At 47.3% G+C, this 17,398-nt stretch overlaps 1 protein-coding gene across 1 annotated transcript in view; it reads left to right on the forward strand.

Moving 5' to 3' along the window:
- LOC115187181 (islet cell autoantigen 1-like) overlaps positions 1–5,032 on the forward strand; it is a 14,134-nt gene extending 9,102 nt beyond the window's left edge. The window contains exon 6 of the mRNA XM_029746321.1: positions 4,963–5,032. Coding sequence (XP_029602181.1) covers positions 4,963–5,032 — 70 coding nt within the window. The remainder of the gene's footprint in view (positions 1–4,962) is intronic.
- Positions 5,033–17,398: the final 12,366 nt, after the last annotated feature.

The raw sequence follows: 17,398 nt of genomic DNA on the forward strand, positions 1-17,398 counted from the left end.
CAACAGTACTGGGACAGAGCTCCAACAGTACTGGGACATACTGGGACAGAGCTCCAACAGTACTGGTACAGTGCTCCAACAGTACTGGGACAGAGCTCCAACAGGACTGGGACAGAGCTCCAACAGTACTGGGACAGAGCTCCAACAGTACTGGGACAGAGCTCCAACAGCACTGGGACAGAGCTCCAACAGTACTGGGACATACTGGGACAGAGCTCCAACAGTACTGGGACAGTGCTCCAACAGTACTGGGACAGAGCTCCAACAGTACTGGGACAGAGCTCCAACAGTACTGGGACAGAGCGCCAACGGTACTGGGACATACTGGGACAGTGCTCCAACAGTACTGGGAGAGAGCTCCAACAGTACTGGGACAGAGCTCCAACAGTACTGGGACAGAGCTCCAACAGTACTGGGACAGAGCTCCAACAGTACTGGGACAGTGCTCCAACAGTACTGGGACAGAGCTCCAACAGTACCGGGACATACTGGGACAGAGCTCCAACAGTACTGGGACAGAGCTCCAACAGTACTGGGACAGTGCTCCAACAGTACTGGGACAGAGCTCCAACAGTACTGGGACAGAGCTCCAACAATACCGAGACAGAGCTCCAACAGTACCGGGACAGAGCTCCAACAGTACTGGGACAGTGCTCCAACAGTACTGGGACAGAGCTCCAACAGTACTGGGACAGAGCTCCAACAGTACTGGGACAGAGCTCCAACAGTACTGGGACAGTGCTCCAACATTACTGGGACAGAGCTCCAACAGTACCGGGACATGCTGGGACAGAGCTCCAACAGTACCTGGGACAGAGCTCCAACAGTACTGGGACAGTGCTCCACAGTACTGGGACAGAGCTCCAACAGTACTGGGACAGAGCTCACAACAGTACCGAGACAGAGCTCAAACAGTACTGGGACAGGAGCTCCAACAGTACTGGGACATACTGGGACAGAGCTCCAACAGTACTGGGACAGAGCTCCATTATGTCTTCATTAACAGAAGGCCTGGATAAGGGCCCTGTTAACACACAATTAAATGTCCTAGTTCTGTTGGACTGGTGTCTTCCAGGGAGAGAGACTGTAGATGGTATCTCTCTAGTGTTGTAGGGACTGGTGTCTTCCAGGGAGAGAGACTGTAGATGGTACCTCTCTAGTGCTGTAGGGACTGGTGTCTTCCAGGGAGAGAGACTGTAGATGGTACCTCTCTAGTGCTGTAGGACTGGTGTCTTCCAGGGAGAGAGACTGTAGATGGTACCTCTCTAGTGCTGTAGGACTGGTGTCTTCGAGGGAGAGAGACTGTAGATGGTATCTCTCTAGTGTTGTAGGACTGGTGTCTTCCAGTGAGAGAGACTGTAGATGGTACCTCTCTAGTGCTGTCGGACTGGTGTCTTCCAGGGGAGAGAGACTGTAGATGGTACCTCTCTAGTGTTGTAGGACTGGTGTCTTCCAGGGAGAGAGACTGTAGATGGTACCTCTCTAGTGCTGTAGGACTGGTGTCTTCCAGGGAGAGAGACTGTAGATGGTACCCTCTTCTCTAGTGTTGTAGGACTGGTGTCTTCCAGGGAGAGAGACTGTAGATGGTTCCTCTCTAGTGCTGTAGGACTGGTGTCTTCCAGGGAGAGAGACTGTAGATGGTACCTCTCTAGTGTTGTAGGACTGGTGTCTTCCAGGGAGAGAGACTGTAGATGGTACCTCTCTAGTGCTGTAGGACTGGTGTCTTCCAGGGAGAGAGACTGTAGATGGTACCCTCTCTAGTGCTGTAGGACTGGTGTCTTCCAGGGAGAGAGACTGTAGATGGTATCTCTCTAGTGCTGTAGGACTGGTGTCTCCAGGGAGAGAGACTGTAGATGGCACCTCTCTAGTGCTGTAGGACCTGGTGTCTTCCAGGGAGAGAGACTGTAGATGGTACCTCTCTAGTGCTGTAGGACTGGTGTCTCCAGGGAGAGAGACTGTAGATGGTACCTCTCTAGTGTTTGTAGGACTTGTGGTCTTCCAGGGGAGAGAGACTGTAGATGGTACCTCTCTAGTGTTGTAGGACTGGTGTCTTCCAGGGAGAGAGACTGTAGATGGTACCTCTCTAGTGCTGTAGGACTGGTGTCTTCCAGGGAGAGAAACTGTAGATGGTACCTCTCTAGTGCTGTAGGACTGGTGTCTTCCAGGGAGAGAGACTGTAGATGGTACCTCTCTAGTGCTGTAGGACTGGTGTCTTCCAGGGAGAGAGCCTGTAGATGGTACCTCTAGTGCTGTAGGACTGGTGTCTTCAGGGAGAGAGAGACTGTAGATGGTACCTCTCTAATGCTGTAGGACTGGTGTCTCTCCAGGGAGAGAGACTATAGATGGTACCTCTCTAGTGCTGTACGGACTGGTGTCTTCCAGGGAGAGAGACTGTAGATGGTACCTCTCTAGTGCTGTAGGACTGGTGTCTTCCAGGGAGAGAGACTGTAGATGGTACCTCTCTAGTGCTGTAGGACTGGTGTCTTCCAGGGAGAGAGACTGTAGATGGTATCTCTCTACGTTTGTAGGACTGGTGTCTTCCAGGGAGAGAGACTGTAGATGGTACCTCTCTAGTGTTGTAGGACTGGTGTCTTCCAGGGAGAGAGACTGTAGATGGTACCTCTCTAGTGTTGTAGGACTGGTGTCTTCCAGGGAGAGAGGACTGTAGATGGTACCTCTCTAGTGCTGTAGGACTGGTGTATCTTCCAGAGAGAGAGGACTGTAGATGTACCCTCTCTAGTGTTGTAGGACTGGTGTCCTTCCAGGGAGAGAGACTGTAGATGGTACCTCTCTATTGCTGTAGGACTGGTGTCTTCCAGGGAGATGAGACTGTAGATGGTACCTCTCTAGTGCTGTAGGACTGGTGTCTTCCAGGAGAGAGACTGTAGATGGTACCTCTCTAGGTTGTAGGACTGGTTCCTTCCAGGAGAGAGACTGTAGATGGTACCTCTCTAGTGTTGTAGGACTGGTGTCTTCCAGGGAGAGAGACTGTAGATAAAATAATTATTATTGTACAGATCCTGCGACACGGGGCCGTGCATATCATGCTGAAACATGAGGTGATGGTGGCGATGAAATGGCACAACAATGGGCCTCAGGATCTCGTCCACGGTATCTCTGTGCATTCAAATTGCCAATGATAAAATTAAATTGGTTCATGTCCGTAGCTTATGCCGGCCAAAACCATAACCCCAAGTCTCTGAAACAACGTTGGAAACATTACATTTAATAGTCCTTAGCAGACGCTCTTATCCAGAGCGACTTACAAATTGGTGCATTCACCTTATGATATCCAGTGGAACAACCACTTTACAATAGTGCATCTAATCTTTTAAGGATTACTTTATCCTATCCTAGGTATTCCTTAAAGAGGTGGGGTTTCAGGTGTCTCCGGAAGGTGGTGATTGACTCCACTGTCCTGGCGTCGTGATGGAGCTTGATCCACCATTGGGGTGCCAGAGCAGCGAACAGTTTTGACTGGGCTGAGCGGGACTGTGCTTCCTCAGAGGTAGGGGGGCCAGCAGGCCAGAGGTGGATGAACGCAGTGCCCTTGTTTGGGTGTAGGGGCCTGATCAGAGCCTGAAGGTATGGTGGTGCCGTTCCCCTCACAGCTCCGTAGGCCAAGCACCATGGTCTTGTAGCAGATGCGAGCTTCACTGGAAGCCAGTGGAGAGAGCGGAGGAGCGGGTGACGTGAGAGAACTTGGGAAGGTTGAACACCAGACGGGCTGCGGCGTTCTGGATGAGTTGTAGGGGTTTAATGGCACAGGCAGGGAGCCCAGCCAACAGCGAGTTGCAGTAATCCAGACGGGAGAGGACAAGTGCCTGGATTAGGACCTGCGCCGCTTCCTGTGTGAGGCAGGGTCGTACTCTGCGAATGTTGTAGAGCATGAACTTACAGGATCGGGTCACCGCCTTGATGTTAGTGGAGAACGACAGCGTGTTGTCCAGGGTCACGCCAAGGTTCTTAGCACTCTGGGAGGAGGACACAATGGAGTTGTCAACTGTGATGGCGAGATCATGGAACGGGCAGTCCTTCCCCGGGAGGAAGAGCAGCTCCGTCTTGCCGAGGTTCAGCTTGAGGTGGTGATCCGTCATCCACACTGATATGTCTGCCAGACATGCAGAGATGCGATTCGCCACCCTGGTTATCAGAAGGGGGAAAGGAGAAGATTAATTGTGTGTCGTCTGCATAGCATGATAGGAGAGACCATGTGAGGATATGACAGAGCCAAGTGACTTGGTGTATAGCGAGAATAGGAGAGGGCCTAGAACAGAGCCCTGGGGGACACCAGTGGTGAGGCACGTGGTGCGGAGACAGATTCTCGCCACGCCACCTGGTAGGAGTGACCTGTCAGGTAGGACGCAATCCAAGCGTGGGCCGCGCCGGAGATGCCCAACTCGGAGAGGGTGGAGAGGAGGATCTGATGGTTCACAGTATACGTTTATGGTAGAGAAATGAACATTCAATTGGTGGACATTCCTGCAGTCAGCATGCCAACTGCACACTCACTCAAAAATGTTGACATCTGTGGCATTGTGTTGTGTGACAAAACTGCACATTTTAGAGTGGCCTTTTATGGTCCCCAGCACAAGGTGCATCTGTGTAATGACGGGCTGTTTAATTAGCTTCTTGATATTCCACATCTGTCAGGTGGATGGATTATCTTGGCAAAGGAGAAATTCTCACAATCAGGGATGTAAACAAATTTGTGCACAAAATTGGACAGAAGCTTTTTGTGCGTATGGAAAATTTGCGGGATCTTTTATTTTAGCTCATGAAACACGGGGCCAATATATTTTTGTTCAGTATTATTTTGTTCAGTGTAGTTCTGTGCCTTGAGCTCTTCATGTTTATTCATGTTCTTATGTCATGTTCTGTGTGAACCCCAGGAAGAGTAGCTGCTGCTTTCAGCTAATGGGGGTCCTAATAAAATACCAAAAATATCCTTTCTCTCCTCAGTCTGGTCTCCCTGGATGAAGAGAAGCCATCAGGAATCAGCCTCTGGTACGTACTGCCCCCTATCGCCTAGATATAATATAACACTACATTATATACTGACCCCTACTGGGTTAGATATACTATAACATTACATTATATACTGACCCCTACTGGGTTAGATATACTATAACATTACATTATATACTGACCCCTACTGAGCTAGATATACTATAACATTACATTATATACTGACCCCTACTGAGGCTAGATATACTATAACATTACATTATATACTGACCCCTACTGGGCTAGATATACTATAACACTACATTATATACTGACCCCTACTGGGTTAGATATACTATAACATTACATTATATACTGACCCCTACTGGGTTAGATATACTATAACATTACATTATATACTGACCCCTACTGGGTTAGATATGCTATAACATTACATTATATACTGACCCCTACTGGGTTAGATACTATAACACTACATTATATACTGACCCCTACTGGGTTAGATATACTATAACATTACATTATATACTGACCCCTACTGACCCCTACTGGGCTAGATATACTATAACATTACATTATATACTGACCCCTACTGAGCTAGATATACTATAACATTATATTATATACTGACCCCTACTGGGCTGGATATACTATAACATTATATTATATACTGACCCCTACTGGGCTAGATATACTATAACATTATATTATATACTGACCCCTACTGACCCCTACTGGGCTAGATATACTATAACATTATATTATATACTGACCCCTACTGGGTTAGATATACTATAACATTACATTATATACTGACCCCTACTGAGCTAGATATACTATAACATTATATTATATACTGACCCCTACTGGGCTGGGATATACTATAACATTATATTATATACTGACCCCTACTGGGCTAGATATACTATAACATTACATTATATACTGACCCCTACTGGGTTAGATATACTATAACATTACATTATATACTGACCCCTACTGAGCTAGATATACTATAACATTACATTATATACTGACCCCTACTGAGCTAGATATACTATAACATTACATTATATACTGACCCCTACTGGCTGGATATACTATAACATTATATTATATACTGACCCCTACTGGGCTAGATATACTATAACATTACATTATATACTGACCCCTACTGGGTTAGTATACTATAACATTACATTATATACTGACCCCTACTGGGTTAGATATACTATAACATTACATTATATACTGACCCCTACTGAGCTAGATATACTATAACATTATATTATATACTGACCCCCTACTGGGCTGGATATACTATAACATTATATTATATACTGACCCCTACTGGGCTAGATATACTATAACATTACATTATATACTGACCCCTACTGAGCTAGATATACTCATAACATTATATTATATACTGACCCCTACTGGGCTGGATATACTATAACATTATATTATATACTGACCCCTACTGGGCTGGATATACTATAACATTATATTATATACTGACCCCTACTGGGCTAGATATACTATAACATTACATTATATACTGACCCCTACTGAGCTAGATATACTATAACATTATATTATATACTGCCCCCTACTGGGCTGGATATACTATAACATTATATTATATACTGACCCCTACTGGGCTAGATATACTATAACATTACATTATATACTGACCCCTACTGGGCTAGATATACTATAACATTACATTATATACTGACCCCTACTGGGCTAGATATACTATAACATTACATTATATACTGACCCCCTACTGGGCTAGATATACTATAACATTACATTATATACTGACCCCTACTGGGTTAGATATACTATAACATTACATTATATACTGACCCCTACTGGGTTAGACATACTATTACATTACATTATATACTGACCCCCTACTGGGCTAGATATACTATAACATTACATGTATATACTGACCCCTACTGAGCTAGACATACTATAACATTACATTATATACTGACCCCTACTGGGCTAGATATACTATAAACATTACATTAATACTCTGACCCCTACTGACCCCTACTGGGTTAGATATACTATAACACTAAATTATATACTGACACCTACTGGGCTGGATATACTATAACATTACATTATTACTGAACCCTACTGGGCTAGATATACTATAACACTACATTATATACTGACCCCTACTGGGTTAGATATACTATACATTACATTATATACTGACCCCTCTGACCCCTACTGGGCTAGATATACTATAACATTACATTATATACTGACCCCCTACTGACCCCCTACTGGGCTAGATATACTATAACATTAATTATATACTGACCCCTACTGGGCTAGGATATACTATAACATTACATTATATACTGACCCCTACTGACCCCTACTGGGTTAGATATACTATAACATTACATTATATACGGACCCCTACTGGGCTAGATATACTATAACATTACATTATATACGTGACCCCTACTGGGTTAGATATACTATAACATTACATTATATACTGAACCCCTACTGACCCCTACTGGCTAGATATACTATAACATTACATTATATACTGACCCCTACTGAGCTAGATATACTATAACATTACATTATATACTGACCCTACTGGGCTGGATATACGATAACAGTACATTATATACTGACCCCTACTGGGCTAGATATACTATAACTTACATTAATCTTGACCCCTACTGGGCTAGATATACGAGAACATTACATATATACTGACCCCTACTGGGCTAGATATACTATAACATTACATTATATACTGACCCCTACTGGGCTAGATATACTATAAACATTACATTATATACTGACCCCTACTGGGCTAGATATACTATAACATTACATTATATACTGACCCCTACTGGGTTAGATATACTATAACATTACATTATATACTGACACCCTACTGCCACCCCTACTGGGTTTAGTATAGCTACAACATTACATTATATTACTGGACCCCTATTGGGCTAGATCATACTATAACATTATAATGTATATACTGACCCCTCACTGTGGCTAGATATACTAGACATTATAATACTGCCAGGATAAACATTACCATTATATACTGACCCTACTGAACCCCTACTGGGCCCTACTGGGCTAGATATACTATAAACATGACATTATATACTTGACGCCCTACTAGGGCTAGATATACGTATAAATTACATTATATACTGACCCCTACGGACCCTACTGGGTTAGATATACTAATAACACGTAACAATTATATTACGGACCCACTACTGGGGCTAGATATACTATAACATTACATTATATACTGACCCCTACTGAACCCTACTGGTTAGAATATACATAACATGACATTATATACGTGGACCCCTACTGGGCATCGATATACTATAAAATTCATTATATACTGACCCCTACTGGGCTAGATATACTATAACATTACATTATATACTGACCCCTACTGGGTTAGATATACTATAACATTACATTATATACTGACCCCTACTGGGTTAGATATACTATAACATTACATTATATACTGACCCCTACTGGGTTAGATATACATAACATTACATTATATACTGACCCCTACTGGGCTAGATATACTATAACACTACATTATATACTGACCCCTACTGAGCTAGATATACTATAACATTACATTATATACTGACCCCTACTGGGCTAGATATACTATAACATTACATATATACTGACCCCTACTGGGTTAGATATACTATAACATTACATTATATACTGACCCCTACTGGGCTAGATATACTATAACATTACATTATATACTGACCCCTACTGGGTTTATACTATAACATTACATTATATACTGACCCCTACTGGGCTAGATATACTATAACATTACATTATATACTGACCCCTACTGGGTTAGATATACTATAACACTACATTATATACTGACCCCTACTGGGCTAGATATACTATAACACTACATTATATACTGACCCCTACTGGGCTAGATATACTATAACACTACATTATATACTTGACCCCTACTGGGTTAGATATACTATAACATTAGCATTATATACTGACCCCTACTGGGTTAGATATACTATAACATTACATTATATACTGACCCCTAATTGGGTTAGACATACTATAACATTACATTATATACTGACCCCTACTGGGCTAGATATACTATAACATTACATTATATACTGACCCCTACTGGGCTAGATATACTATAACACTACATTATATACTGACCCCTACTGGGTTAGATATACTATAACATATACATTAATTACTGACCCCTACTGGTGTTAGATATACTATAACATTACATTATAGACTGACCCCTACTGACCCCTACTGGGCTAGATATACTATAACATTACATTATATACTGACCCCTACTGGGCTAGATATACTATAACATTACATTATATACTGACCCCTACTGGGTTAGATATACTATAACATTACATTATATACTGACCCCTAATTGGGTTAGACATAGACTATAACATTACATTATATACTGACCCCTACTGGGCTAAGATATACTATAACATTACATTATATACTGACCCCTACTGGGCTAGATATACTATAACATTACATTATATACTGACCCCTACTGGGTTAGATATACTATAACATTACTTATATACTGACCCCTATTGGGTTAGACATACTATAACATTACATTATATACTGACCCCTACTGGGCTAGATATACTATAACATTACATTATATACTGACCCCATACTGGGTTAGATATACTATAACATTACATTATATACTGACCCCTACTGAGCTAGATATACTAATAACAAATTAACATTATATACTGGACCCCTACTGACCCCTACTGGGTTAGATATACTATAAGCATTACATTATATACTGACCCCTACTGGGCTAGATATACTATACCATTACATTATATACTGACCCCTACTGGGTTAGATATACTAATAACATGTTCAGTGACTGGAATGACATGATGTCCTTGATGTGATTCCTTTACAGGCCCCCTACAGGCTAATGATGGACAAGCCCACCAGGACAGCTCTCTGTGTGCTAGTCTGGACTCTGTACGTGTGTGTATGTGCGTGTACATGCGTGTTGTGATGCTTTTTGGCATTGTTCTGTGCAGAAGCTGGTCCTTATTCACTTTTATTGTGCTAATTGTAGAAGGTATCTAAGTGTTGAGGTTTTACTGTTGACCAGGGGTCTCCAGCAGGTCATCACCAGCTACCAGCAGCCCTGCTAGCTAGCCAAACTATTCTGAAAGGTTTTAACCATACACCAGGGGTCTCCAGCAGGTCATCACCAGCTAACCAGCAGCCCTACTAGCTAGCCAAACTATTCTGAAAGGTTTACCATACACCAGGGGTCTCCAGCAGGTCATCACCAGCTACCACTACCAGGCAGCCCTACTAGCTAGCCAAACTATTCTGAAAGGTTTTACCATACACCAGGGGTCTCCAGCAGGTCATCAACCAGCTACCAGCTACCAGCAGCCCTGCTAGCTAGCCAAACTATTCTGAAAGGTTTTGACCATACGCCAGGGGTCTCCAGCAGGTCATCACCAGCTACCAGCAGCCCTGCTAGCTAGCCAAACTATTCTGAAAGGTTTTTAACCGTAGACCAGGGGTCTCCAGCAGGTCATCACCAGCTACCAGCTACCAGCAGCCCTGCTAGCTAGCCAAACTATTCTGAAAGGTTTTAACCATACACCAGGGGTCTCCAGCAGGTCATCCCCAGCTACCAGCTACCAGCAGCCCTGCTAGCTAGCCAAAACTATTCTGAAAGGTTTTACCATACACCAGGGGTCTCCAGCAGGTCATCACCAGCTACCAGCAGCCCTGCTAGCTAGCCAAACTATTCTGAAAGGTTTTACCATACACCAGGGGTCTCCAGCAGGTCATCACAGCTACCAGCAGCCCTGCTAGCTAGCCAAACTATTCTGAAAGGTTTTACCATAGACCAGGGTCTCCAGCAGGACATCACCAGCTACCAGCTACCAGCAGCCCTGCTAGCTAGCCAAACTATTCTTAAAGGTTTTACCATACACCAGGGGTCTCCAGCAGGTCATCACCAGCTACCAGCTACCAGCAGCCCTGCTAGCTAGCCAAACTATTCTGGAAAGGTTTTACCATACACCATGGGGTCTCGCAGCAGGTCATCCCCAGCTAACCAGCTACCAGCAGCCCTGCTAGCTAGCCAAACTATTCTGAAAGGTTTTTACCATACACCAGGGGTCTCCAGCAGGTCATCACCAGCTACCAGCAGCCCTGCTAGCTAGCCAAACTATTCTGAAAGGTTTTACCATACACCAGGGGTCTCCAGCAGGTCATCACCAGCTACCAGCAGCCCTGCTAGCTAGCCAAACTATTCTGAAAGGTTTTACCATACAACACATTGTACTACTTCCTCTAGTACACTAAGGACCAGGGAAGAGTTGACAACACTACTTCCTCTAGTGCACTAACGACCAGGGAACAACACTACTTCCTCTAGTACACTAAGGACCAGGGAAGAGTTGACAACACTACTTCCTCTAGTACACTAAGGACCAGGGAAGAGTTGACAACACTACTTCCTCTAGTACACTAAGGACCAGGGAAGAGTTGACAACACTACTTCCTCTAGTACACTAAGGACCAGGGAAGAGATGACCACACTACTTCCTCTAGTACACTAAGGACCAGGGGAAGAGTTGACAACACTACTTCCTCTAGTACACTAAGGACCAGGGAACAACACTACTTCCTCTAGTACACTAAGGACCGGGGAACAACACTACTTCCTCATAGTACACTAGGACCAGGGAAGAGTTGACAACACTACTTCCTCTAGTACACTAAGGACCAGGGAAGAGTTGACAACACTACTTCCTCTAGTACACTAAGGACCAGGGAAGAGCTGACAACACTACTTCCTCTAGTTCACTAAGGACCAGGGAAGAGTTGACAACACTAATTCCTCTAGTACACTAAGGACCAGGGAAGAGTTGACAACACTACTTCCTCTAGTACACTAAGGACCAAGGGAACAACACTACTTCCTCTAGTACACTAAGGACCAGGGAAGAGTTGACAACACTACTTCCTCTAGTACACTAAGGACCAGGGAACAACACTACTTCCTCTAGTACACTAAGGACCAGGGAACAACACTACTTCCTCTAGTACACTAAGGACCAGGGGAAGAGTTGACAACACTACTTCCTAGTACAACTAAGGACCAGGGAAGAGTTGACAACACTACTCCTCCTAGTACACTAAGGACCATGGAAGAGCTGACAACACTACTTCCTCTAGTTCACTAAGGACCAGGGAAGAGTTGACAACACTACTTCCTCTAGTACACTAAGGACCAGGGGAAGAGTTGACAACCTACTTCCTCTAGTCACTAAGGACCAGGGGAAGAGTTGACAAACACTACTTCCTCTAGTACACTAAGGACCAGGGAACAACACTACTTCCTCTAGTACACTAAGGACCAGGGAACAACACTACTTCCTCTAGTACACTAAGGACCAGGGAAGAGCTGACAACACTACTTCCTCTAGTACAACTAAGGACCAGGGAAGAGTTGACAACACTACTTCCTCTAGTACACTAAGGACCAGTGAAGAGTTGACAACACTACTTCCTCTAGTACACTAAGGACCAGGGAAGAGTTGACAACACTACTTCCTCTAGTACACTAAGGAGACCAGGGAAGAGTTGACAACACTACTTCCTCTAGTACACTAAGGACCAGGGAAGAGTTGACAACACTACTTCCTCTAGTACACTAAGGACCAGGGAACAACACTACTTCCTCTAGTAACTAAGGACCAGGGAAGAGTTGACAACACTACTTCCTCTAGTACACTAAGGACCAGGGAAGAGTAGCGAGGGAGGGAAAGATAGAAGAAAGTTAGAAAAATATTAGTAGCTAATATTTAGGGGTTAGGGAGTAGGGGTTAGGGAGTAGGGTTTAGGGGTTAGGGAGTAGGGGTTAGGGGTTAGGGAGAGTAGGGGGTAGGGAGTAGGGGGGTAGGGGTTAGGGTTAGTGAGTAGGGGTTAGGGTTAGGGGTTAGGGAGTAGGGGGTTAAGGGTTAGGGGAGTAGGGTTTAGGGTTAGGGAGTAGGGGTTAGGGGAGTAGGGGTTAGGGCTTAGGGGAGGCAGGGGTTAGGGAGTAGGGGTTAGGGGTTAGGGAGTAGGGGTTAGGGAGTAGGGTTAGGGGTTAGGGAGTAGGGGTTAGGGTTAGGAGTTAGGGTTAGGGAGTAGGGGTTAGGCGTTAGGGAGTAGGGGTTAGGGGTTAGGGAGTAGGGGTTAGGGAGTAGGGGTTAGGGGGTAGGGGTTAGAGGGTTAGGGGTTAGGGAGTAGCTTGCAATGTTTTTTTTTAAAGTAGCTCTTATTCTATAAAAGACTGGAGACCCTACCCTAACCCTACCCTAACCCCCACCCCTACACCCTAACCCTAACCCCTTACCCCTAACCCCTTACCCCTACCTCTACTCCCTAACCCCTTACCCCTAACCCCCTACCCCTAACCCCTTACCCCTAACCCCTAACCCCTATCCCCTAACCCTTACCCTAACCCCTAAACCCCCTACCCCTAACCCCTTACCCCTACCCCCTACCCCTTACCCTACCGTCTACTCCCCTAACCCCTTACCCCTTACCCCTAACCCCCTTACCCCTAACCCCTTACCCTTACCCCTTACCCCCCTAACCTCTACTCCCTAACCCCTATACCCCTAACCCTTACCCCTTACCCCTAACCCCTTACCCCTAACCCCTAACCCCTTACCCCTAACCCCTATCCCTAACCCCTTACCCCTAACCATCTTACCCCCTAACCTCTACTCCTAACCCCTTACCCTAACCCCTAACCCCTTACCCCTTAGACCAACCTAAACCCCTATCCCCTACCCCTTACCCCTAACCTCTACTCCCGAACCCCTTACCCCTAACCCCTAACCCCTTACCCCTAACCCCTATCCCCTAACCCCTTACCCCCTAAACCTCTTACCCCTAACCTCTACTCCCTAACCCCTTACCCCTAACCCCTTACCCCCTTACCCTTACCCCTAACCCCTAACCTCCTACTCCCTTACCCCTAACCCCTAACCCCTAACCCTAACCCCTTACCCCTTACCCCTAACCCCTATCCCCTAACCCCTTACCCCTAACCTCTACTCCCTACCCCTTACCCCTAACCCCAACCCCTTACCCCTAACCCCTAACCCCTCACCCCTAACCCCTAACCCCTTACCCCTAACCTCTACTCCCTAACCCCTTACCCCTAACCCCTAACCCCTTACCCCTTACCCCTAACCCCTTACCCCTAACCCCTAACCCCTTACCCCTATCCCCTACCCCTTACCCCTAACCCCTAACCTCTTACCCCCTTACCCCTAACCCCTAACCCCTAACCTCTACTTCCCTAACCCCTTACCCTAACCCTAACCCCTTAACCCTTAAACCCCTTACCCCTTACCCCTAACCCCTTAACCCCTTACCCTAACCCTTACCCCTAACCCCTAACCTCTTACCCCTAACCTCTACTCCCTAACCCTAACCTCTACTCCCTAACCCCTACCTTCCCTACCCCTTACCCCTTACCCCTATACCCCTAACCCCTATACCCCTAACCTCTACTCCCTAACCCCTAACCCCTTACCATCCTCCTGTACCCCAGCCCTGTCCTCTCTAACCATCCTCCTGTTCTCCAGCCCTGTCCCTCTCTAACCATCCTCCTGTACCCCAGCCCTGTCCTCTCTAAACCATCCTCCTGTTCCCAGCCCTGTCCTCTCTAACCGTCCTCCTGTACCCCAGCCCTGTCCTCCTCTAACCATCCTCCTGTACCCCAGCCCTGTCCTCTCTAACCATCCTCCTGTACCCAGCCCTGTCCTCTCTAACATCCTCTCCTGTACCCCAGCCCTGTCCTCTCTAACCATCATCCTGTTCCCCAGCCCTGTCCTCTCTAACCATCCTCCTGTACCCAGCCCTGTCCTCTCTAAACCATCTCCTCCGTACCCCAGCCCTGTCCTCTCTAACCATCCTCCTGTACCCCAGCCTGTCCTCTCTAACGTCCTCCTGTTCCCAGCCCTGTCCTCTCTAACCATCCTCCTGTACCCCAGCCCTGTCCTCTCTAACCATCCTCCTGTACCCCAGCCCTGTCCTCTCTAACCATCCTCCTGTACCCCCAGCCCTGTCCTCTCTAACCATCCTCCTGTTCCCCAGCCCTGTCCTCTCTAACCATCCTCCTGTACCCCAGCCCTGTCCTCTCTAACCATCCTCCTGTACCCCTGCCCTGTCCTCTCTAACCATCCTCCTGTACCCCAGCCCTGTCCTCCTCTAACCATCGTCCTGTACCCCAGCCCTGTCCTCTCTAACATCCTCTCCTGTACCCCAGCCCTGTCCTCTCTAACCATCCTCTGTTCTCCAGCCCTGTCCTCTCTAACCATCCTCCTGTACCCCTGCCCTGTCCTCTCTAACCATCCTCCTGTACCCCAGCCCTGTCCTCTCTAACCATCGTCCTGTACCCCAGCCCTGTCCTCTCTAACCATCGTCCTGTACCCCAGCCCTGTCCTCTCTAACATCCTCCTGTACCCCAGCCCTGTCCTCTCTAACATCCTCCTGTTCTCCAGCCCTGTCCTCTCTAACATCCTCCTGTTCTCCAGCCCTGTCCTCTCTAACCATCCTCCTGTACCCCAGCCCTGTCCTCTCTAACCATCCTCCTGTACCCCTGCCCTGTCCTCTCTAACCATCCTCCTGTACCCCAGCCCCTGTCCTCTCTAACCATCCTCCTGTTCCCCAGCCCTGTCCTCTCTAACCATCCTCCTGTACCCCTGCCCTGTCCTCTCTAACATCCTCCTGTACCCCAGCCCTGTCCTCTCTAACCGTCCTCCTGTTCTCCAGCCCTGTCCTCTCTAACCATCCTCCTGTTCTCCAGCCCTGTCCTCTCTAACCATCCTCCTGTACCCCAGCCCTGTCCTCTCTAACCATCCTCCTGTACCCCAGCCCTGTCCTCTCTAACCATCCTCCTGTACCCCAGCCCTGTCCTCTCTAACCATCCTCCTGTAACCCCAGCCCTGTCCTCTCTAACATCCTCCTGTACCCCAGCCCTGTCCTCTCTAACCATCCTCCTGTACCCCAGCCCTGTCCTCTCTAACCGTCCTCCTGTTCTCCAGCCCTGTCCTCTCTAACCATCCTCCTGTTCTCCAGCCCTGTCCTCTCTAACATCGTCCTGTACCCCTGCCCTGTCCTCTCTAACCATCCTCCTGTTCTCCAGCCCTGTCCTCTCTAACCATCGTCCTGTACCCCAGCCCTGTCCTCTCTAACCATCCTCCTGTACCCAGCCCTGTCCTCTCTAACCATCCTCCTGTACCCCAGCCCTGTCCTCTCTACCATCCTCCTGTACCCCAGCCCTGTCCTCTCTAACCATCCTCCTGTACCCCAGCCCTGTCCTCTCTAACCATCCTCCTGTTCCCCAGCCCTGTCCTCTCTAACCATCCTCCTGTACCCCAGCCCTGTCCTCTCTAACCATCCTCCTGTACCCCAGCCCTGTCCTCTCTAACCATCCTCCTGTTCCCCAGCCCTGTCCTCTCTAACCATCCTCCTGTACCCCAGCCCTGTCCTCTCTAACCATCCTCCTGTACCCCTGCCCTGTCCTCTCTAACCATCCTCCTGTACCCCAGCCCTGTCCTCTCTAACCATCGTCCTGTACCCCAGCCCTGTCCTCTCTAACATCCTCCTGTACCCCAGCCCTGGTCCTCTCTAACCATCCTCCTGTTCTCCAGCCCTGTCCTCTCTAACCATCCTACTGTACCCCTGCCCTGTCCTCTCTAACCATCCTCCTGTACCCCAGCCCTGTCCTCTCTAACCATCGTCCTGTACCCCAGCCCTGTCCTCTCTAACCATCGTCCTGTACCCCAGCCCTGTCCTCTCTAACATCCTCCTGTACCCCAGCCCTGTCCTCTCTAACATCCTCCTGTTCTCCAGCCCTGTCCTCTCTAACATCCTCCTGTTCTCCAGCCCTGTCCTCTCTAACCATCCTCCTGTACCCCAGCCCTGTCCTCTCTAACCATCCTCCTGTACCCCTGCCCTGTCTCGTCTAACCATCCTCCTGTACCCCAGCCCTGTCCTCTCTAACCATCTCCTGTACCCCAACCCTGTCCTCTCTAACCATCCTCCTGTTCCCCAGCCCTGTCCTCTCTAACCATCCTCCTGTACCCCTGCCCTGTCCTCTCTAACATCCTCCTGTACCCCAGCCCTGTCCTCTCTAACCGTCCTCCTGTTCTCCAGCCCTGTCCTCTCTAACCATCCTCCTGTTCTCCAGCCCTGTCCTCTCTAACCATCCTCCTGTACCCCAGCCCTGTCCTCTCTAACCATCCTCCTGTTCCCCAGCCCTGTCCTCTCTAAC

This window comes from Salmo trutta, unplaced genomic scaffold (assembly GCF_901001165.1).
Source record: "Salmo trutta unplaced genomic scaffold, fSalTru1.1, whole genome shotgun sequence".
Taxonomy (NCBI): domain Eukaryota; kingdom Metazoa; phylum Chordata; class Actinopteri; order Salmoniformes; family Salmonidae; genus Salmo; species Salmo trutta.